We start from the raw sequence: 25,007 nt of genomic DNA, 5'->3' as shown, positions 1-25,007 counted from the left end.
AAACATTATGTACATTTTTCAACAAATTTATTTTTTCCATAGGGTAATGCTGTTAAGCAGGCTTACCCAGGCTGGGCTATGTTTGTATGCCTGTTGCTTCTGATGGGTGGCTTCCTTCCTATCCCCGTTGTTTACTTCATGCGGCGATGGCAGTGTATTCGATTTGATACTAACATCCACCAGGCATCAATTAAGAGAGTAGAGACAACTATTTCTACTCAAGGCATGATCAAGGGTGAAGAGGTAAGTTGATGTGATGTTATATTTATTCTTAACTTGAGCATGAGTCTGAGTTAGATTTTCTTGAATTAATCAGCAACTTGCTGTTCTTGTGTACATCTCTTTTTGAAATTGCACATTGGTATGACTATTATTTACCATATATTATTCAAGCTCCACAGAGTAGTGATGGACAATCAGATGTTCATCATAATGTTTTTACTTTTTTGTTTTATTGTTTTCCTCTGCAAACAAAGAAGCCTATATACATTATCTACCCATATATATCATTGCCCAATTTTATCATCATCTAGCACTTGTAGACCCAACAGTACTATCCAGTAAACAAAAACTGACATAGGATTGTGAATGTGGACTTGATTGTTGAATAAAGAAAGCAAATATTTTTTCTGGATGGAAGAAGTATTGATATATTTAGAGAGAATGATAGGATATTTTTTAATTAGTTGCCTTTCCTGCTGCTTTCATGAAGCAGCATCAGAAGCCAGATGAACTATTGCCTTACTTGCTCACATCCAATCTATGTCTGTTATGTAAAAGCACCATCTAACCCCAGTTCACCCCAGTTATAGTGTTGCCTCCTGTACCACATCACTCTAATTCATTTTGATCCAGTGTATGCCTTTTGCCCTCTGAAATGTTTAGGTCCTGATACCCTGAGGATTACTTAACTAACTCCATACTTCCTTTTCCTTCTAAGTTTCTAATGTGCTGAAACCATAGCCTGCCATCCACAGCTAAGCCCCAGACCATTCCATGATTTATATTCATTTTTTCAGGTGCCTGGTTGAGCTCATTCATAATGATCACCCCTCATATATCCTATTGATCCATTTCACTCTGTCTTATGCATGCCTTTCACCCTCCCAAATCTTCAGGCCTTGTTACCCCAAAGCCACCTTCACACCATCCATCCAGATCATTCACAGTCTTCCCTTCGTTATATCACAGAAATGACTACAGGAATCAGTGTGGAAATAAATGAATATGAATAAGATACAGCAACTGAACATGGCAGCAGGTTGAGGGACCTGAATTTTTGCTACAACAGAGTAGATTGGATAGCACTGTTTGTAACTAGTTGCTTGATAAGGGTGTCAAATGACATTTGAATACTCCTATGCTGTTGGGTTTGTGTCTTTGAACTACATATTCTTTCCCTGAATTCTTAAGAATGATGATCTTTAGTCATATTGCTTATGAGTGAAATATTAAAACATCCTTATGACATATGCATCTGAGTGCAAAAACCATGTAGATGTACTGTAAATAAAGATACCTCTGCTCATATACACATACATATATGCACATACACGTACATAAACACATATGTATATATACACATGCATACACACACACATATATACACGTACATATTCATACTTGCTCACCGTCATTTATTCCCGATGCCACCCTGCCTAACACCATGGTGGTTAGGGAGGTAAATGCAAGAGTTTTGGAGAGGGGTGAGTATGCAGTCTGTTGGTATGAGAGGACCTAAGAAATGAGTCAGTTGTTGTTCACTAATGATACAGCACTGGAGGCTGATTCAAGTGAGAAACTGCAGAAGTTGGTAGTTGGTGACTGAGTTTGGAAAAGTGTGTAAAAGGAGAAAGTTAAGAGTAAATGTGAATTAGAGTAAGGTTATGAGGTTCAGTAGGGTTGAGGGACAAGTCATTTGGGATATAAGTTAGAATGGAGAAAAATTGGAGGAAGTGAAGTGTTTTAGATATTTGGGAGTGGACTTAACAGCAAAAGGAACCATGGAAGCAGAAATGAATCTTAGGGTGGGAGAGGAGGCGAAGGCTCTGGGAGCGATGAAGAATGTGTGAAAAGAGAGGACGTTATCTCAGGGAGCAAATATGGGTATGTTTGAAGGAATAGTAGTTCCAACAATATTATATGGTTGTGAGGCATGGGCTTTAGATAAGATTGTATGGAGGAGGATGGATGTGTTGGAAATCAATTGTATGCGGACAATATGTGGTGTGAGGTGGTTTGATCGAGTAAGTAATGAAAGGGTAACAGAGATGTGTGTTGAAATGGTTTGGACATATGGAACAGATGAGTGAGGAAAGGTTGACAAAGAGGATTTATGTGTCAGAGGTGGAGGGAACAAGGAGAAGTGGGAGACCTAATTGGAGGTGGAGGGATAGAGTGAAAAAGATTTTGAGTGATTGTGGCCTGAACATGCATAAGGGTGAGAGGCATGCAAGGAATAGAGTGAACTGGAACATTGTGGTATACTAGGGTTAGCACGTGAAACATCTGGAGTAAGCCATGGAAAGGTCTGTTGGGCCTTGATGTGGATAGAGAACTGTGATTTTGGTGCATTACACATGAAGCCTAGAGAATGAGTGTGAGCGAATGTGGTCTTTTTTTGTCTGTTTTTTGGCACTACCTTTCTGACGCAGGGGGTGGTGATGCTGTTTCCTGTATGGCAGGATGGCATCATGAATGGACGAAGTCAAACAAGTATGAATATGTACCTGTGTATATATGTATATGTCTGTGTATTTGTATGTATATGTGTATATGTACAAGTATGTGTGTGTATGTATATATTAGTGGATGGGTCTTTGTTTGTAATATATTCCCTCAAAAGCTCAGTCCTCTCTTCTTAACGCTGCCTCACTAACGTGGGAAATAGCAAATAGTATGAAAAAAAATATATATATGTATATATATATATATATATATATATATATATGTATATATATATATATATATTTGTCTCCATGGTTGTTTAATTTGTTTATGGATGGGGTTGTTAGGGAGGTAAATGCAAGAGTCTTGGAAAGAGGGGCAAGTATGAAGTCTGTTGGGCATGAGAGAGCTTGGGAAGTGAGTCAGTTGTTGTTCGCTGATGATACAGCGCTGGTGGCGGATTCATGTGAGAAACTGCAGAAGCTGGTGACTGAGTTTGGTAAAGTGTGTGGAAGAAGAAAGTTAAGAGTAAATGTGAATAAGAGCAAGGTTATTAGGTACAGTAGGGTTGAGGGTCAGGTCAATTGGGAGGTGAGTTTGAATGGAGAAAAACTGGAGGAAGTGAAGTGTTTTAGATATCTGGGAGTGGATCTGTCAGCGGATGGAACCATGGAAGCGGAAGTGGATCATAGGGTGGGGGAGGGGGCGAAAATTTTGGGAGCCTTGAAAAATGTGTGGAAGTCGAGAACATTATCCCGGAAAGCAAAATGGGTATGTTTGAAGGAATAGTAGTTCCAACAATGTTGTATGGTTGCGAGGCGTGGGCTATGGATAGAGTTGTGCGCAGGAGGATGGATGTGCTGGAAATGAGATGTTTAAGGACAATGTGTGGTGTGAGGTGGTTTGATCGAGTAAGTAACGTAAGGGTAAGAGAGATGTGTGGAAATAAAAAGAGCGTGGTTGAGAGAGCAGAAGAGGGTGTTTTGAAATGGTTTGGGCACATGGAGAGAATGAGTGAGGAAAGATTGACCAAGAGGATATATGTGTCGGAGGTGAAGGGAACGAGGAGAAGAGGGAGACCAAATTGGAGGTGGAAAGATGGAGTGAAAAGGATTTTGTGTGATCGGGGCCTGAACATGCAGGAGGGTGAAAGGAGGGCAAGGAATAGAGTGAATTGGAGCGATGTGGTATACAGGGGTTGACGTGCTGTCAGTGGATTGAATCAAGGCATGTGAAGCGTCCGGGGTAAACCATGGAAAGCTGTGTAGGTATGTATATTTGCGTGTGTGGACGTGTGTATGTACATGTGTATGGGGGGGGTTGGGCCATTTCTTTCGTCTGTTTCCTTGCGCTACCTCGCAAACGCGGGAGACAGCGACAAAGTATAAAAAAAAAAAAAAAAAAAAAAATATATATATATTTTGCGGCAGGGGTGTGTGATGTCTCCATGGTTGTTTAATTTGTTTATGGATGGGGTTGTAAGGGAGGTAAATGCAAGAGTCCTGGAAAGAGGGGCAAGTATGAAGTCTGTTGGGGATGAGAGAGCTTGGGAAGTGAGTCAGTTGTTGTTCGCTGATGATACAGCGCTGGTGGCTGATTCATGTGAGAAACTGCAGAAGCTGGTGACTGAGTTTGGTAAAGTGTGTGGAAGAAGAAAGTTGAGAGTAAATGTGAATAAGAGCAAGGTTATTAGGTACAGTAGGGGTGAGGGTCAAGTCAATTGGGAGGTGAGTTTGAATGGGGAAAAAACTGGAGGAAGTGAAGTGTTTTAGATATCTGGGAGTGGATCTGGTCAGCGGATGGAACCATGGAAGCGGAAGTGGATCATAGGGTGGGGGAGGGGGCGAAAATTTTGGGAGCCTTGAAAAATGTGTGGAAGTCGAGAACATTATCTCGGAAAGCAAAAATGGGTATGTTTGAGGGAATAGTGGTTCCAACAATGTTGTATGGTTGCGAGGCGTGGGCTATGGATAGAGATGTGCGCAGAGGATGGATGTGCTGGAAATGAGATGTTTGAGGACAATGTGTGGTGTGAGGTGGTTTGATCGAGTAAGTAACGTAAGGGTAAGAGAGATGTGTGGAAATAAAAAGAGCGTGGTTGAGAGAGCAGAAGAGGGTGTTTTGAAATGGTTTGGGCACATGGAGAGAATGAGTGAGGAGAGATTGACCAAGAGGATATATGTGTCGGAGGTGGAGGGAACGAGGAGAAGAGGGAGACCAAATTGGAGGTGGAAAGATGGAGTGAAAAGATTTTGTGTGATCGGGGCCTGAACATGCAGGAGGGTGAAAGGAGGGCAAGGAATAGAGTGAATTGGAGTCATGTGGTATACAGGGGTTGACGTGCTGTCAGTGGATTGAATCAAGGCATGTGAAGCGTCTGGGGTAAACCATGGAAAGCTGTGTAGGTATGTATATTTGCGTGTGTGGACGTGTGTATGTACATGTGTATGGGGGGGGGGGTTGGGCCATTTCTTTCGTCTGTTTCCTTGCGCTACCTCGCAAACGCGGGAGACAGCGACAAAGTATAAAAAAAAAAAAAAAAAAAAAAAAAAAAAAAAAATATATATATATATATATATTTATATATATATATATATATATATATATATATATATATATATATATATATATATATATTTTTCTTTTCTTTCATACTATTTGCCATTTCCGCATTAGCGAGGTAGCGTTGAGAACAGAGGACTGGGCCCTTGAGGGAATGTCCTCACCTGGGCCCTTCTCTGTTCCCTCTTTTGGAAAAATTAAAAAAAAAAGTGAGAGGGGAGGATTTCCAGCCCCCCGCTCCCTCCCCTTTTAGTCGCCTTCTACGACACGCAGGGAATACGTGGGAAGTATTCTTTCTCCCCTATCCCCAGGGATATATATATATATATATATATATAATATATATATTTTTTTTTTTTTGCTTTGTCGCTGTCTCCCGCGTTTGCGATGGTTAGCGCAAGGAAACAGACGAAAGAAATGGCAAAACCCACCCCCTACACATGCCTTGATTAAATCCACTGACAGCACGTCAATCCCGGTATACCACATCGATCCAATTCACTCTGTTCTTTGCCCTCCTTTCACCCTCCTGCATTTTTCAGGCCCCGATCACACAAAATCTTTTTCACTCCATCTTTCCACCTCCAATTTGGTCTCCCTCTTCTCCTCGTTCCCTCCATATATATATATATATATATATATATATATTATATATATATATATATATATATATATATATATATTGTATTGTTGACTGGTTGGTAAGGTTATTTAATGTATGTATGACTCATGGTGAGGTGCCTGAGGATTGGCGGAATGCGTGCATAGTGCCATTGTATAAAGGCAAAGGGGATAAGAGTGAGTGCTCAAATTACAGAAGTATAAGTTTGTTGAGTATTCCTGGTAAATTATATGGGAGGGTATTGATTAAGAGGATGAAGGCATGTACAGAGCATCAGATTAGGGAAGAGCAATGTGGTTTCAGAAGTGGTAGAGGATGTGTGGATCAGGTGTTTGCTTTGAAGAATGTATGTGAGAAATACTTAGAAAAGCAAATGGATTTGTATGTAGCATTTATGGATCTGGAGAAGGCATATGATAGAGTTGATAGAGATGCTCTGTGGAAGATACTAAGAATATATGGTGTGGGAGGCAAGTTGTAAGAAGCAGTGAAAGTTTTTATCGAGGATGTAAGGCATGTGTACGTGTAGGAAGAGAGGAAAGTGATTGGTTCTCAGTGAATGTAGGTTTGCAGCAGGGATGTGTGATGTCTCCATGGTTGTTTAATTTGTTTATGGATGGGGTTGTTAGGGAGGTGAATGCAAGAGTTTTGGAAAGAGGGGCAAGTATTCAGTCTGTTGTGGATGAGAGAGCTTGGGAGTGAGTCAGTTGTTGTTCGCTGATGATACAGCGCTGGTGGCTGATTCATGTGAGAAACTGCAGAAGCTGGTGACTGAATTTGGTAAAGTGTGTGAAAGGAGAAGTTAAGAGTAAATGTGAATAAGAGCAAGGTTATTAGGTACAGGAGGGTTGAGAGTCAAGTCAAATGGGAGGTAAGTTTGAATGGAGAAAAACTGGAGGAAGTAAAGTGTTTTAAATATCTGGGAGTGGATCTGGCAGCGGATGGAACCATGGAAGCGGAAGTGAATCATAGGGTGGGGGAGGGGGCGAAAATCCTGGGAGCCTTGAAGAATGTGTGGAAGTCGAGAACATTGTCTCCGAAAGCAAAAATGGGTATGTTTGAAGGAATAGTGTTCCAGCAAAGTTGTATGGTTGCGAGGCGTGGGCTATAGATAGAGATGTGCGGAGGAGGGTGGATGTGTTGCAAATGAGATGTTTGAGGACAATGTGTGGTGTGAGGTGGTTTGATCAAATAGGTAATGAAAGGGTAAGAGAGTTGTGTGGTAATAAAAGGAGTGTGGTTGAGAGAGCAGAAGACGGTTTGGTCACATGGAGGAATGAATGAGGAAAGATTGACAAAGAGGGTGTATATGTCAGAGATGGAGGGAATGAGGAGAAGTGGGAGACAAAATTGGAGGTGGAAGGATGGAGTGAAAAAGATTTTGAGTGATCGGGGCCTGAACATGCAGCAGGGTGAAAGGCGTACAAGGAATAGAGTGAATTGGAACGATGTGGTATACTGGGGTCGACATGCTGTCAGTGGATTGAACCAGGGCATGTGAAGCGTCTGGGTAAACCATGGAATTTTGTGATGCCTTGATGCGGAAAGGGAGCAGTGGTTTCGGTGCATTATACATGACAGCTAGAGACTGAGTGTGAACAATGTGGCCTTTGTTTTTTCCTAGCACTATGTATATCTTTCTTTCATACTATTAACTATTTCCCACGTTTAGTAAGGTAGCGTTAAGAACAGACAACTGGGCTTTTGAGGGAATATCCTCACTGGCACCTTCTCTGTTCCCTCTTTTGGAAAAATTAAAAAAAAAACGAGAGGGAGGATTTCCAGCCTCTGCTCCCTCCCTTTTAGTCGCCTTCTACGACACGCAGGGAATTATGTGGGAAGTATTCTTTCTCCCATCCTCAGGATAGATGTGCTGGAAATGAGATGTTTGAGGACAATATGTGGTGTGAGGTGGTTTGATGAGTAAGTAATGATAGGGTAAGAGAGATGTGTGGTAGTAAAAAGAGTGTGGTTGAGAGAGCAGAAGAGGGTGTTTTGAAATGGTTTTGTCAACTGATTGAACCAGGACATGTGAAGCGTCTGGGGTAAGGGATGTGGAAAGGGAGCTGTGGTTTCGGTGCATTATTACATGACAGCTAGAGACTGAGTGTGAACGAATGTGGCCTTTGTTGTCTCATCCTTCACTACCTCGCGCACATGCAGGGTGAGGGGGTTGTATTTCATGTGTGGCGGGGTGGTGATGGGAATAAATAAAGGCAGACAGCATGAATTATGTACATGTGTATATTGTATATGTCTGTTTGTGTATATATATGTATACATTGAGATGTATAGGTATGTATTTTTGCATGTGTGGACATGTATGTATATACATGTGTTTGGATGGGTTGGGCCATATTTTGTCTGTTTCCTTGCGCTACTTCGCTAATGTGGGAGACAGCGACAAAGCAAAATAAATAATACATAAATAAAATATTTCAAACTATTTGCCATTTCCCGCATTAGCAAGGTAGTGTTAAGAACAGAGGACTGGGCTCTCTGAGGGAATATCCTCACACTGGACCCTTCTCTGTTCCTTCTTTTGGAAAAATTAAAAAAAAAACAAGAGGGGAGGATTTCCAGCCCCCTGCTACCTCCCCTTTTAGTCACCTTCTACGACAGCAGGGAATACTTGGGAAGTATTCTTTCTCCCCTATCCCCAGGGATAATATATATTATATATATATATATATATTATTATTTTTTTTATACTTTGTCGCTGTCTCCCGCGTTTGCGAGGTTAGCGCAAGGAAACAGACGAAAGAAATGGCCCAACCCCCCCATACACATGTATATACATACGTCCACACAGCAAATATACATACCTACACAGCTTTCCATGGTTTACCCAGACGCTTCACATGCCTTGATTCAATCCACTGACAGCACGTCAACCCCGGTATACCACATCGCTCCAATTCACTCTATTCCTTGCCCTCCTTTCACCCTCCTGCATGTTCAGGCCCCGATCACACAAAATCTTTTTCACTCCATCTTTCCACCTCCAATTTGGTCTCCCACTTCTCCTTGTTCCCTCCACCTCCGACACATATATCCTCTTGGTCAATCTTTCCTCACTCATCCTCCATGTGCCTAAACCACTTCAAAACACCCTCTTCTGCTCTCTCAACCACGCTCTTTTTATTTCCACACATCTCTCTTACCCTTACGTTACTCACTCGATCAAACCACCTCACACCACACATTGTCCTCAAACATCTCATTTCCAGCACATCCATCCTCCTGCGCACAACTCTATCCATAGCCCACGCCTCGCAACCATACAACATTGTTGGAACCACTATTCCTTCAAACATACCCAATTTTTGCTTTCCGAGATAATGTTCTCGACTTCCACACATTCTTCAAGGCCCCCAGGATTTTCGCCCCTCCCCACCCTATGATCCACTTCCGCTTCCATGGTTCCATCCGCTGCCAGATCCACTCCAGATATTTAAAACACTTCACTTCCTCCAGTTTTTCTCCATTCAAATCACCTCCCAATTGACTTGACCCTCAACCCTACTGTACCTAATAACCTTGCTCTTATTCACATTTACTCTTAACTTTCTTCTTCCACACACTTTTCCAAACTCAGTCACCAGCTTCTGCAGTTTCTCACATGAATCAGCCACCAGCGCTGTATCATCAGCGAACAACAACTGACTCACTTCCAAGCTCTCTCATCCCAACAGACTTCATACTTGCCCCTCTTTCCAAAACTCTTGCATTTACCTCCCTAACAAACCCCATCCATAAACAAATTAAACAACCATGGAGACATCACACACCCTGCCGCAAACCTACATTCACTGAGAACCAATCACTTTCCTCTCTTCCTACACGTACACATGCCTTACATCCTCGATAAAAACTTTTCACTACTTCTAACAACTTTCCTCCCACACCATATTGGGGAAGAGCAGTGTGGTTTCAGAAGTGGTAGAGGATGTGTGGATCAGGTGTTTGCTTTGAAGAATGTATGTGAGAAATACTTAGAAAAGCAAATGGATTTGTATGTAGCATTTATGGATCTGGAGAAGGCATATGATAGAGTTGATAGAGATGCTCTGTGGAAGGTATTAAGAATATATGGTGTGGGAGGAAAGTTGTTAGAAGCAGTGAAAAGTTTTTATCGAGGATGTAAGGCATGTGTACATGTAGGAAGAGGAAAGTGATTGGTTCTCAGTGAATGTAGGTTTGCGGCAGGGGTGTGTGATGTCTCATGGTTTTTGTTTTTATTTGTTTATGGATGGGGTTGTTAGGGAGGTAAATTGCAAGAGTTTTTGGAAAGAGGGGCAAGTATGAAGTCTGTTGGGGATGAGAGAGCTTGGGAAGTGAGTCAGTTGTTGTTCGCTGATGATACAGCGCTGGTGGCGGATTCATGTGAGAAACTGCAGAAGCTGGTGACTGAGTTTGGTAAAGTGTGTGGAAGAAGAAAGTTAAGAGTAAATGTGAATAAGAGCAAGGTTATTAGGTACAGTAGGGTTGAGGGTCAGGTCAATTGGGAGGTGAGTTTGAATGGAGAAAAACTGGAGGAAGTGAAGTGTTTTAGATATCTGGGAGTGGATCTGTCAGCGGATGGAACCATGGAAGCGGAAGTGGATCATAGGGTGGGGGAGGGGGCGAAAATTTTGGGAGCCTTGAAAAATGTGTGGAAGTCGAGAACATTATCCGGAAAGCAAAAATGGGTATGTTTGAAGGAATAGTAGTTCCAACAATGTTGTATGGTTGCGAGGCGTGGCTATGGATAGAGTTGTGCGCAGGAGGATGGATGTGCTGGAAATGAGATGTTTAAGGACAATGTGTGGTGTGAGGTGGTTTGATCGAGTGAGTAACGTAAGGTAAGAGAGATGTGTGGAAAAAAAAGAGGTGGTTGAGAGAGCAGAAGAGGGTGTTTTGAAATGGTTTGGGCACATGGAGAGAATGAGTGAGGAAAGATTGACCAAGAGGATATATGTGTCGGAGGTGAAGGGAACGAGGAGAAGAGGGAGACCAAATTGGAGGTGGAAAGATGGAGTGAAAAGGATTTTGTGTGATCGGGGCCTGTAACATGCAGGGGTGATGAAAGGAGGGCAAGAATAGAGTGAATTGGAGCGATGTGGTATACAGGGTTGACGTGCTGTCAGTGGATTGAATCAAGGCATGTGAAGCGTCCGGGGTAAACCATGGAAAGCTGTGTAGGTATGTATATTTGCGTGTGTGGACGTGTGTATGTACATGTGTATGGGGGGGTTGGCCATTTCTTTCGTCTGTTTCCTTGCGCTACCTCGCAAACGCGGGAGACAGCGACAAAGTATAAAAAAAAAAAAAAAAAAAAAAAATATATATATATTTTGCGGCAGGGGTGTGTGATGTCTCCATGGTTGTTTAATTTGTTTATGGATGGGGTTGTAAGGGAGGTAAATGCAAGAGTCCTGGAAAGAGGGGCAAGTATGAAGTCTGTTGGGGATGAGAGAGCTTGGGAAGTGAGTCAGTTGTTGTTCGCTGATGATACAGCGCTGGTGGCTGATTCATGTGAGAAACTGCAGAAGCTGGTGACTGAGTTTGGTAAAGTGTGTGGAAGAAGAAAGTTGAGAGTAAATGTGAATAAGAGCAAGGTTATTAGGTACAGTAGGGGTGAGGGTCAAGTCAATTGGGAGGTGAGTTTGAATGGGGAAAAACTGGAGGAAGTGAAGTGTTTTAGATATCTGGGAGTGGATCTGTCAGCGGATGGAACCATGGAAGCGGAAGTGGATCATAGGGTGGGGGAGGGGGCGAAAATTTTGGGAGCCTTGAAAAATGTGTGGAAGTCGAGAACATTATCTCGGAAAGCAAAAATGGGTATGTTTGAGGGAATAGTGGTTCCAACAATGTTGTATGGTTGCGAGGCGTGGGCTATGGATAGAGATGTGCGCAGGAGGATGGATGTGCTGGAAATGAGATGTTTGAGGACAATGTGTGGTGTGAGGTGGTTTGATCGAGTAAGTAACGTAAGGGTAAGAGAGATGTGTGGAAATAAAAAGAGCGTGGTTGAGAGAGCAGAAGAGGGTGTTTTGAAATGGTTTGGGCACATGGAGAGAATGAGTGAGGAGAGATTGACCAAGAGGATATATGTGTCGGAGGTGGAGGGAACGAGGAGAAGAGGGAGACCAAATTGGAGGTGGAAAGATGGAGTGAAAAAGATTTTGTGTGATCGGGGCCTGAACATGCAGGAGGGTGAAAGGAGGGCAAGGAATAGAGTGAATTGGAGTCATGTGGTATACAGGGGTTGACGTGCTGTCAGTGGATTGAATCAAGGCATGTGAAGCGTCTGGGGTAAACCATGGAAAGCTGTGTAGGTATGTATATTTGCGTGTGTGGACGTGTGTATGTACATGTGTATGGGGGGGGGGGTTGGGCCATTTCTTTCGTCTGTTTCCTTGCGCTACCTCGCAAACGCGGGAGACAGCGACAAGTATAAAAAAAAAAAAAAAAAAAAAAAAAAAAAAAAAATATATATATATATATATATATATATATATATATATATATATATATATATATATATATATATATATATATATATCTTTCTTTTCTTTCATACTATTTGCCATTTCCCGCATTAGCGAGGTAGCGTTGAGAACAGAGGACTGGGCCCTTGAGGGAATGTCCTCACCTGGGCCCCTTCTCTGTTCCCTCTTTTGGAAAATTAAAAAAAAAAGTGAGAGGGGAGGATTTCCAGCCCCCCGCTCCCTCCCCTTTTAGTCGCCTTCTACGACACGCAGGGAATACGTGGGAAGTATTCTTTCTCCCCTATCCCCAGGGATATATATATATATATATATATATATATATATATTTTTTTTTTTTTGCTTTGTCGCTGTCTCCCGCGTTTGCGAGGTAGCGCAAGGAAACAGACGAAAGAAATGGCAAAACCCACCCCCATACACATGCCTTGATTAAATCCACTGACAGCACGTCAATCCCGGTATACCACATCGATCCAATTCACTCTGTTCTTTGCCCTCCTTTCACCCTCCTGCATTTTCAGGCCCCGATCACACAAAATCTTTTTCACTCCATCTTTCCACCTCCAATTTGGTCTCCCTCTTCTCCTCGTTCCCTCCATATATATATATATATATATATATATATATATATATATATATATATATATATATATATATATATTGTATTGTTGACTGGTTGGTAAGGTTATTTAATGTATGTATGATTCATGGTGAGGTGCCTGAGGATTGGCGGAATGCGTGCATAGTGCCATTGTATAAAGGCAAAGGGGATAAGAGTGAGTGCTCAAATTACAGAAGTATAAGTTTGTTGAGTATTCCTGGTAAATTATATGGGAGGGTATTGATTAAGAGGATGAAGGCATGTACAGAGCATCAGATTAGGGAAGAGCAATGTGGTTTCAGAAGTGGTAGAGGATGTGTGGATCAGGTGTTTGCTTTGAAGAATGTATGTGAGAAATACTTAGAAAAGCAAATGGATTTGTATGTAGCATTTATGGATCTGGAGAAGGCATATGATAGAGTTGATAGAGATGCTCTGTGGAAGATACTAAGAATATATGGTGTGGGAGGCAAGTTGTAAGAAGCAGTGAAAAGTTTTTATCGAGGATGTAAGGCATGTGTACGTGTAGGAAGAGAGGAAAGTGATTGGTTCTCAGTGAATGTAGGTTTGCAGCAGGGATGTGTGATGTCTCCATGGTTGTTTAATTTGTTTATGGATGGGGTTGTTAGGGAGGTGAATGCAAGAGTTTTGGAAAGAGGGGCAAGTATTCAGTCTGTTGTGGATGAGAGAGCTTGGGAAGTGAGTCAGTTGTTGTTCGCTGATGATACAGCGCTGGTGGCTGATTCATGTGAGAAACTGCAGAAGCTGGTGACTGAATTTGGTAAAGTGTGTGAAAGGAGAAAGTTAAGAGTAAATGTGAATAAGAGCAAGGTTATTAGGTACAGGAGGGTTGAGAGTCAAGTCAAATGGGAGGTAAGTTTGAATGGAGAAAAACTGGAGGAAGTAAAGTGTTTTAAATATCTGGGAGTGGATCTGGCAGCGGATGGAACCATGGAAGCGGAAGTGAATCATAGGGTGGGGGAGGGGGCGAAAATCCTGGGAGCCTTGAAGAATGTGTGGAAGTCGAGAACATTGTCTCCGAAAGCAAAAATGGGTATGTTTGAAGGAATAGTGGTTCCAGCAATGTTGTATGGTTGCGAGGCGTGGGCTATAGATAGAGATGTGCGGAGGAGGGTGGATGTGTTGCAAATGAGATGTTTGAGGACAATGTGTGGTGTGAGGTGGTTTGATCAAATAGGTAATGAAAGGGTAAGAGAGTTGTGTGGTAATAAAAGGAGTGTGGTTGAGAGAGCAGAAGACGGTTTGGTCACATGGAGAGAATGAATGAGGAAAGATTGACAAAGAGGGTGTATATGTCAGAGATGGAGGGAATGAGGAGAAGTGGGAGACAAAATTGGAGGTGGAAGGATGGAGTGAAAAAGATTTTGAGTGATCGGGGCCTGAACATGCAGCAGGGTGAAAGGCGTACAAGGAATAGAGTGAATTGGAACGATGTGGTATACTGGGGTCGACATGCTGTCAGTGGATTGAACCAGGGCATGTGAAGCGTCTGGGGTAAACCATGGAATTTTGTGATGCCTTGATGCGGAAAGGGAGCAGTGGTTTCGGTGCATTATACATGACAGCTAGAGACTGAGTGTGAACAAATGTGGCCTTTGTTTTTTTCCTAGCACTATGTATATCTTTCTTTCATACTATTAACTATTTCCCACGTTAGTAAGGTAGCGTTAAGAACAGACAACTGGGCTTTTGAGGGAATATCCTCACCTGGCCACCTTCTCTGTTCCCTCTTTTGGAAAATTAAAAAAAAAACGAGAGGGGAGGATTTCCAGCCTCTGCTCCCTCCCCTTTTAGTCGCCTTCTACGACACGCAGGGAATATGTGGGAAGTATTCTTTCTCCCCATCCTCAGGATAGATGTGCTGGAAATGAGATGTTTGAGGACAATATGTGGTGTGAGGTGGTTTGATCGAGTAAGTAATGATAGGGTAAGAGAGATGTGTGGTAGTAAAAAGAGTGTGGTTGAGAGAGCAGAAGAGGGTGTTTTGAAATGGTTTTGTCAACTGATTGAACCAGGACATGTGAAGCGTCTGGGGTAAAGGGATGTGGAAAGGGAGCTGTGGTTTCGGTGCATTATTACATGACAGCTAGAGACTGAGTGTGAACGAATGTGGCCTTTGTTGTCTCATCCTTCACTACCTCGCGCACATGCAGGGTGAGGGGGTTGTTATTTCATGTGTGGCGGGGTGGTGATGGGAATAAATAAAGGCAGACAGCATGAATTATGTACATGTGTATATATGTATATGTCTGTTTGTGTATATATATGTATACATTGAGATGTATAGGTATGTATTTTTGCATGTGTGGACATGTATGTATATACATGTGTATTTGGATGGGTTGGGCCATATTTTCGTCTGTTTCCTTGCGCTACTTCGCTAATGTGGGAGACAGCGACAAAGCAAAATAAATAATACATAAATAAAATATTTCAAACTATTTGCCATTTCCCGCATTAGCAAGGTAGTGTTAAGAACAGAGGACTGGGCCTCTGAGGGAATATCCTCACCTGGACCCCTTCTCTGTTCCTTCTTTTGGAAAAATTAAAAAAAAAAACAAGAGGGGAGGATTTCCAGCCCCCTGCTACCTCCCCTTTTAGTCACCTTCTACGACACGCAGGGAATACTTGGGAAGTATTCTTTCTCCCCTATCCCCAGGGATAATATATATATATATATATATATATATTATTATTTTTTATTATACTTTGTCGCTGTCTCCCGCGTTTGCGAGGTAGCGCAAGGAAACAGACGAAAGAAATGGCCCAACCCCCCCCATACACATGTATATACATACGTCCACACACGCAAATATACATACCTACACAGCTTTCCATGGTTTACCCCAGACGCTTCACATGCCTTGATTCAATCCACTGACAGCACGTCAACCCCGGTATACCACATCGCTCCAATTCACTCTATTCCTTGCCCTCCTTTCACCCTCCTGCATGTTCAGGCCCCGATCACACAAAATCTTTTTCACTCCATCTTTCCACCTCCAATTTGGTCTCCCACTTCTCCTTGTTCCCTCCACCTCCGACACATATATCCTCTTGGTCAATCTTTCCTCACTCATCCTCTCCATGTGCCTAAACCACTTCAAAACACCCTCTTCTGCTCTCTCAACCACGCTCTTTTTATTTCCACACATCTCTCTTACCCTTACGTTACTCACTCGATCAAACCACCTCACACCACACATTGTCCTCAAACATCTCATTTCCAGCACATCCATCCTCCTGCGCACAACTCTATCCATAGCCCACGCCTCGCAACCATACAACATTGTTGGAACCACTATTCCTTCAAACATACCCATTTTTGCTTTCCGAGATAATGTTCTCGACTTCCACACATTCTTCAAGGCCCCCAGGATTTTCGCCCCCTCCCCCACCCTATGATCCACTTCCGCTTCCATGGTTCCATCCGCTGCCAGATCCACTCCCAGATATTTAAAACACTTCACTTCCTCCAGTTTTTCTCCATTCAAACTCACCTCCCAATTGACTTGACCCTCAACCCTACTGTACCTAATAACCTTGCTCTTATTCACATTTACTCTTAACTTTCTTCTTCCACACACTTTTCCAAACTCAGTCACCAGCTTCTGCAGTTTCTCACATGAATCAGCCACCAGCGCTGTATCATCAGCGAACAACAACTGACTCACTTCCCAAGCTCTCTCTTCCCCAACAGACTTCATACTTGCCCCTCTTTCCAAAACTCTTGCATTTACCTCCCTAACAACCCCATCCATAAACAAATTAAACAACCATGGAGACATCACACACCCCTGCCGCAAACCTACATTCACTGAGAACCAATCACTTTCCTCTCTTCCTACACGTACACATGCCTTACATCCTCGATAAAAACTTTTCACTGCTTCTAACAACTTTCCTCCCACACCATATTGGGGAAGAGCAGTGTGGTTTCAGAAGTGGTAGAGGATGTGTGGATCAGGTGTTTGCTTTGAAGAATGTATGTGAGAAATACTTAGAAAAGCAAATGGATTTGTATGTAGCATTTATGGATCTGGAGAAGGCATATGATAGAGTTGATAGAGATGCTCTGTGGAAGGTATTAAGAATATATGGTGTGGGAGGCAAGTTGTTAGAAGCAGTGAAAAGTTTTTATCGAGGATGTAAGGCATGTGTACGTGTAGGAAGAGAGGAAAGCGATTGGTTCTCAGTGAATGTAGGTTTGCGGCAGTGGTGTGTGATGTCTCCATGGTTGTTTAATTTGTTTATGGATGGGGTTGTTAGGGAGGTAAATGCAAGAGTTTTGGAAAGAGGGGCAAGTATGAAGTCTGTTGGGGATGAGAGAGCTTGGGAAGTGAGTCAGTTGTTGTTCGCTGATGATACAGCGCTGGTGGCTGATTCATGTGAGAAACTGCAGAAGCTGGTGACTGAGTTTGGAAAAGTGTGTGGAAGAAGAAAGTTAAGAGTAAATGTGAATAAGAGCAAGGTTATTAGGTACAGTAGGGTTGAGGGTCAAGTCAATTGGGAGGTGAGTTTGAATGGAGAAAAACTGGAGGAAGTGAAGTGTTTTAGATATCTGGGAGTGGATCTGGCAGCGGATGGAACCATGGAAGTGGAAGTGGATCATAGGGTGGGGGAGGGGGCGAAAATCCTGGGGGCCTTGAAGAATGTGTGGAAGTCGAGAACATTATCTCGGAAAGCAAAAATGGGTATGTTTGAAGGAATAGTGGTTCCAACAATGTTGTATGGTTGCGAGGCATGGGCTATGGATAGAGTTGTGCGCAGGAGGATGGATGTGCTGGAAATGAGATGTTTGAGGACAATGTGTGGTGTGAGGTGGTTTGATCGAGTGAGCAACGTAAGGGTAAGAGAGATGTGTGGAAATAAAAAGAGCGTGGTTGAGAGAGCAGAAGAGGGTGTTTTGAAGTGGTTTGGGCACATGGAGAGGATGAGTGAGGAAAGATTGACCAAGAGGATATATGTGTCGGAGGTGGAGGGAACAAGGAGAAGAGGGAGACCAAATTGGAGGTGGAAAGATGGAGTGAAAAAGATTTTGTGTGATCGGGGCCTGAACATGCAGGAGGGTGAAAGGAGGGCAAGGAATAGAGTGAATTGGAGCGATGTGGTATACCGGGGTTGACGTGCTGTCAGTGGATTGAATCAAGGCATGTGAAGCGTCTGGGGTAAGCCATGGAAAGCTGTGTAGGTATGTATATTTGCGTGTGTGGACGTATGTATATACATGTGTATGGGGGGGTTGGGCCATTTCTTTCGTCTGTTTCCTTGCGCTACCTCGCAAACGCGGGAGACAGCGACAAAGTATAAAAAAAAAAAAAAAAAAAAAAAAAAAAAAAATACATATATGTACATAGCATTGACTACAACAGTATATTTAGAGTTATTTATTTTCTTTTTTGTGTTCTCTGATTTTATCAGTTTTATTCTACCATTAGGTGGTGCTTATACACCAGTTGTCCAAAGTTATGCATTTTATTTCAATCAAGCTCTCACCTTCATAGACACATCATTAGGAATCTACAAAAAAAGAAAAAAACTGCATAACAAAACTAGATGATATGTAAAATGCAAACAAAATGTAAAAGTAAGGGAAAACACTAAAAGTGAAACAAATTTACAATATCATGAAGGGCACTATAGGTTACAATCTATATACAAAACATTTTATTTATTTATATTTATTTTACTTTGTCGCTGTCTCCTGCGTTAGTGAGGTAGCGCAAGGAAACAGATGAAAGAATGGCCCACCCACCCACGTACACATGTATATACATACACATCCACACACGCAAATAACATACCTATACATCTCAATGTATGCATATATATACACGCACAGACATATACATATGTACACATGTACATAATTCATACTGTCTACCTTTATTCATTCCCATCGCCACCCCGCCACACATGAAATAACAACCCCCTCCCCCCGCATGTGTGTGAGGTAGCGCTAGGAAAAGACAACAAAGGCCACATTTGTTCACACTCAGTCTCTAGCTCTCATGTATAATGCACTGAAACCACAGCTCCCTTTCCACTTCCAGGCCCTAAAGAACTTTCCACGGTTTACCCCAGACGCTTCATATAACCTGGTTCAATCCATTGACAGCACGTCGACCCTGGTATACCACATCATTCCAATTCACTCGATTCCTTGCACACCTTTCACCCTCCTGCATGTTCAGGCCCCGATCACTCAAAATCTTTTTCACTCCATCTTTCCACCTCCAATTTGGTCTCCCACTTCTCCTCGATCCCTCCACTTCTGACACATATATCCTCTTTGTCAATCTTTCCTCACTCATTCTCTCCATTTGACCAAACCATTTCAAAACACCCTCTTCTGCTCTCTCAATCACACTCTTTTTATCACCACACATTTCTCTTACCCTATTATTACTTACTTGATCAAACCACCTCACACCACATATTGTCGTCAAACATCTCATTTCCAGCATATACACCCTCCTCCGCTCAACTCTATCTATAGCCCACACCTTGCAACCATATAACATTGTTGGAACCACTATTCCTTCAAACATACCCATTTTTGCTTTCCGAGATGATGTTCTCGACTTCCACACATTCTTCAACACTCCCAGAACTTTCACCCCCTCCCCCACCCTATGATTCACTTCCGCTTCCATGGTTCCATCCGCTGCCAAATCCACTCCCAGATATCTAAAACACTTCACTTCCTCTAGTTTTTCTCCATTCAAACTTACCTTCCAATTGACTTGTCCCTCAAGCCTACTGTACCTAATAACCTTGCTCTTATTTACATTTACTCTCAGCTTTCTTCTTTCACACACTTTACGAAACTCAGTCACCAGCTTCTGCAGTTCCTCACCTGAATCAGCCACCAGCGCTGTATCATCAGCGAACAACAAATGACTCACTTCCCAAGCCCTCTCATCTACCACAGACTGCATACTTGCCCCTCTTTCCAAAACTCTTGCATTCACCTCCCTAACAACCCCATCTATAAACAAATTAAACAACCATGGAGACATCACACACCCCTGCCGCAAACCTACATTCACTGAGAACCAATCTCTTTCCTCTCTTCCTACACATACACATGCCTTACATCCTCAATAAAAACTTTTCACTGCTTCTAACAACTTACCTCCCACACCATATATTCTTAATACCTTCCACAGAGCATCTATATCAACTCTTATCATCTGCCTTCTCCAGATCCATAAATGCTACATACAAATCCATTTGCTTTTCTAAGTATTTCTCAAATACATTCTTCAAAGCAAACACCTGATACACACATCTTTACCACTTCTGATACCACACTGCTCTTCCCCAATCTGATGCTCTGTATATGCCTTCACCCTCTCAATACAAAACATGTAAACAGAAATATAGTTGGGCCATGCAAGATCAATATTGTCCAGGAATAGCGTTAAGGTCAGGTTAGGCTTGTCTTAATCTCTTTATCCTTCATAACCCAGAACCACACAAAGTGGAAGATACCAAGAGAGAAAACATTAGATGAAAAGAACTTGGAAAAAAACGTTTGTAAAGAGTGAGGTAAGATTAAGAGTTCATTAGAAAATAAAGAACATTGGTAAGAAGATAATGAAATCTAAAAGATAAGAAATAAGAACAGATGAAAATAGAGATATGCAAAATTAGAAAGAACCTGAAGTTTCCATTCTTTTACATGAACAAAGAAAAACAAGAAGCCAGAAACTAAACCCTTAAAGTGAGAGAAAATCACAAAAATGGCACTAAGGTAACCAGGATGTATTTAGCTGAAAATGCAAGGTGAAATCACGTGATGAACGATTAAACCAAATGTCATGAATATGCAGTCAGAGATACTGAGATGTAAGAAAATGATACAGAGTAATTCGATCAATTGATCACATGGAGAAAATTCAGCTCCAGGATTGGATGGAATCCCAGCCATCTTTGTAAAGAAGAAAAAAATTACAGTAATTAAACCAGTAAAGATAATGATGAGGCAAAGTTAGGATGAGAGCAAAATTACAGACATTCACAAAATGGCATATGGAGGATCTAAGCTATTACTAAAGCAGAATAAATCACTTAGCTTGACTTCACATGCAATAATTGTCTTTGAAAGGGTGATAAAGTTATACAGTGCAGAACGTCTGATCAAGAACACCTACATAAATGAAGGTCAACATGGACAAGGAAAAGTAGTCTGTCCCAGATTTTAGATCATTGCAGTGGCATAATACAAAGCTTTTCGCTAGGGAAGAGAATGGACACCATTTACTCAATTGTGTTAAGGCATATGATAAAGTAAGGCACAAAATTTCTTTTTTGAAAATAGCAAACAAAACATTGAGGGTAAGATTGGAAAATGGATCAGTTTTTGCATAATAGAAAATTAACTGTGATAGCAAATGGACTCATGACTGACACACATGTTTTGTTGAGGAAACACTGTCATCCTCATCTCCCTTTATAATGGTGATATCAAATATTGAGAGGGAAGTAAGAGAAATTATTGTCAGGTGCTTTTCCAAAGACACCAGAGTAAGCAAAATAATAGCCTACACATGGGCAAAAGTGAACTACAGGTACACCACTGAATTTCTGGCAACTGATGATTCGGCACCTCCTTTAGTCTGGACAAAATTACATGAGGGAACTTGAAATTACCGCGGCCCTAGACTAGTTTACTGGGCGGCCACAGATGGCATTGTGTGTAGAGCACACTTATTCATATTCTTTACACTGCACTTGATGGAGGTGATACTGCAATTCTGTGAAATTCTTAGCTTATTTTTATTAGATTTAACCTTAGCTATGGCTTCTAAGACATATGAGAGTGTCATTCATGTTGTCAAACATAAACACCAGTCCTTATCGATCCAAGATAAAGTAGAACTGTTGAAAAAATGGACTGTGGTGTTTCAGTGTGTAAGCTGTGTGACATCTACAGCATTGGTTCATTAACTGTTTATGATATAAAGAAGCAAAGGGAGAAAATATTTAGATTCTATGTAGACAGCGATGCCAAGAAGCTAATAATGATTAGAGAAAGTATGAAAGATGGTAAGAGTACTGAGCATGATTGAGTGATGATGGAATGGTTTCAACAGCGTCAGAGTGATGGATGGACTTGTTAGGTAGCATGATAATGGACCAGGCTAAGTTGTTCCATGAAGAACTTAAATCACAATATGAGTGTGACTATAGTGAAAAATGGCTTCAGAGATTCAAGAAGCCTCATGGAATTTCCATGAATAAAGTGTGCGGAGGAAAGTGGTCTGCAAACCACGAAGGAGCTGCCGAGTATGTGGACGAATATGCAAAACTCATAACTGACGAACACCTCAGTCCTGAGCAGTTGTATAATGCAGATGAAACTGCATTATTCTGGCATGCACAATTAGGAAAACACTAACAACACAAACAATCTAAGGACAGACTTACCATCTTAGGGTGCTCAAACATTTAATATTTGTTTGATTTAAATTTCTAGCAGTCCTTGGTATACTGTAGACACATGGAAGATGTATGATAAGTGGGTTAGAGGTGTGTTGATGAATTGTCATTACATGACCATGGTTGGTCCGGAAAAATGGTTAATCCAGTAAGGCTTTGGAACCAAGGGTGCCAGAAAATTGGTGGTGTACCTGTAGCTGGAATTTGAATCACAGAATTGAGTAAATAGGTGCAAGTAAAAATGCTTTGAAGAAACCATACCAAACCTAACAGGGAAAGTGATAGAAAGTGAAACAAACATCAAAGATTTAAGGATGTACATTGAGAAGATAGCACTTTGGAGCTAAGAGACAGATATTTATTGATAAAGATGTTTTATGTATGCATAAAAGCGAAATTGAATATTGCTGTGTGTGGTCACCAACCAAACAAATGGAAATAGGTAAGTTTAAATGAATTCATAAATACTTAATGAGCAGAACTAAGGGAATGAAATATATGAACTACCATGAGAGAGACTGAAAGTACTGGAACTTTTTCATCCTAAAAAGAAGAGAAAGATACATATTAATCTACATATTGCAACAAATTGATATGGTAAAGGAAAACTTCATGAACTTCAAATTCTTCCAATAAGGAAGAAACAAAGTTGACTGCAAGATACCATGGAATATATCAAAAAGATATCAGGTGGAAATATATGAGAGTCCTGTAGGAAAGTTGTTAGGGTTATTCTGTATTCTACCAGGAGAAATAAAATTCTCAGATGGAAGACCTATGGAAACATTTTAAAGAAAATTTGATATTTGATTGAAATCAATCTCACATGGACTCAGAATAGATTTTGATTTTATGAATTTGGCAGCAGAGTGAAATAGCATACTTCATGAAGCAAGATGTGTAATGAGCACTACATGCTAGCCTCGTCATTTTGGCAAAATCTCATCATAGGTATGTAGGTTGGATACAGATTGAAATCAGGTATGCAATAGTGGTGACATTTGAATTTCAGAAGCGTGCAAGTACTTTGAGGATTGTTAAAAGAAGTGTTACTGTTTAGTCTTTATATTTTTTAAGCAAATCAAACAAACAGCCTTCATTTAAGAATTAGAGTGTATACTAATCATTTGGATTTCTTGAAAGGTAGATATTCTATCTATTTATCTCTGTCTTTGACTCCTGCTCCCACCTGGAACTCTCTCAAGTGTGTGGCCACAGCAATAGTTTCCATAACTAGTGAACTCTAGTGCCACTCTTAAGCCTTTAGTGCGTCACCCTTAACAGACCACTGGCAGAGGGCAACTCTAATGCAGTGTTTGGAGAGGCTTCTTCCCTAATGTTCCTTCTGACTATGTCTTCCTAATGCTCCTGCCCAATGTTCCCACCTACTACATTCTACCTAATGCTCCTGCCTAAATGTTCCTACCTACTACTTCCATCAGTTGCTGCTACCAGTTTGCCAAAAGGCAGGGCTAGCACATAGTGCTCACCACAGGAAAATTTAAGAGTTATGAAGAATGATCTGTGTGAGTTAAGCATTGTCAAGAGTTATGCGTGACAAGGAGAGATTGTATGTTTCAGACGGAATGCCAGTAATCCATGTGTAGGTGAGGCAGAAAGAAAAGACAGTTACCTGGGTCAAAAGAGTGTAACTTGACAACCACTGGCTCACTTTTCACTCATCACTAATCCTTCTGATACCCAGGTGGGTAGTACTGGTGATATACCACCCTGGTCATTGGCTGCTTATCAACAACTATTGAGAGGTAGACATGATGCTTTTTTAGCAAATAGAGTTGATAATGATAATAAAGTAAGAATGCTGCATGAATATATAGAGAATGGAATTCACTTGTAAAGAATGACCGAGTGTGGGAAAACATGTACAACATACAATGCCTGCCCATGAAATAGGTGTGAGCGGGCCATCCTACCTAAGATAGTGATAGTGTATGCCAGTGAAGTTGGTGCCTACTCGCAAGCAGTGGCATCTATATGACATGCTGCTACATGAACCCACCTCATTAGCAGTTTAACTGTTGTTGGAGGAGGGAATTCCTAGTTGTACTCCCCACTTCTGCCCTAGATGTTTGTTTTTTTTTTTTCCCTTTTGTACCTCTGCCACCTGCTATAGTTGGAAATACTGATCTTACATGTGACAGAATAGCTTCTATAGGTGCACTTTACATGGGAAATAAAACATTTATGGAAATTTCGTATATTACCTATGTAAGCTAGAGATCAGTACAGCAATGTGTGAAGAAATTTAATGATGGTGGCAGCACCACTATACCGACCCATGTGAAACACTTTGGGAAGGCCAGAAAAATCTCTCTGTGTACTTTGAATGTTCTTAAACATCAAGTTATTGCAGAGCCATGCTTTAGTGCAAAAGAATTAAAAGAAAAAATCCTGGGCTGCTCAGCGATATGTCAGTAAGGACAAGTCATCACTGCTTCCACAACGACCTTAAGCACTAGAGCATCAGGTTGCGTCCCAAACTGTTCACAACCCATAGACACCAGAAGATAAGAATTGATTTTTGCAAAAAACATGTAGTGTGGGATATGGCTATGTTCAGATGTCTTGGAGAGTG

General features: G+C 41.5%; 1 protein-coding gene across 6 annotated transcripts in view; it reads left to right on the top strand.

The window, feature by feature from the left end:
* Positions 1–25,007, top strand: part of LOC139757171 (sodium-dependent neutral amino acid transporter B(0)AT3) — a 242,905-nt gene that overhangs the window by 186,737 nt on the left and 31,161 nt on the right. For all 6 annotated transcript variants that reach the window (XM_071677294.1, XM_071677296.1, XM_071677293.1 and 3 more), the window contains one exon: positions 43–243. In XM_071677294.1, the coding sequence (XP_071533395.1) occupies positions 43–243 (201 nt within the window). The remainder of the gene's footprint in view (positions 1–42; positions 244–25,007) is intronic.

This window comes from Panulirus ornatus, chromosome 25, assembly GCF_036320965.1.
Source record: "Panulirus ornatus isolate Po-2019 chromosome 25, ASM3632096v1, whole genome shotgun sequence".
NCBI classification, from domain to species: Eukaryota; Metazoa; Arthropoda; class Malacostraca; order Decapoda; family Palinuridae; genus Panulirus; species Panulirus ornatus.
The sequence above is the reverse complement of the archived record's forward strand: the minus strand, read 5'-3'. Positions and strand labels throughout refer to the sequence as shown.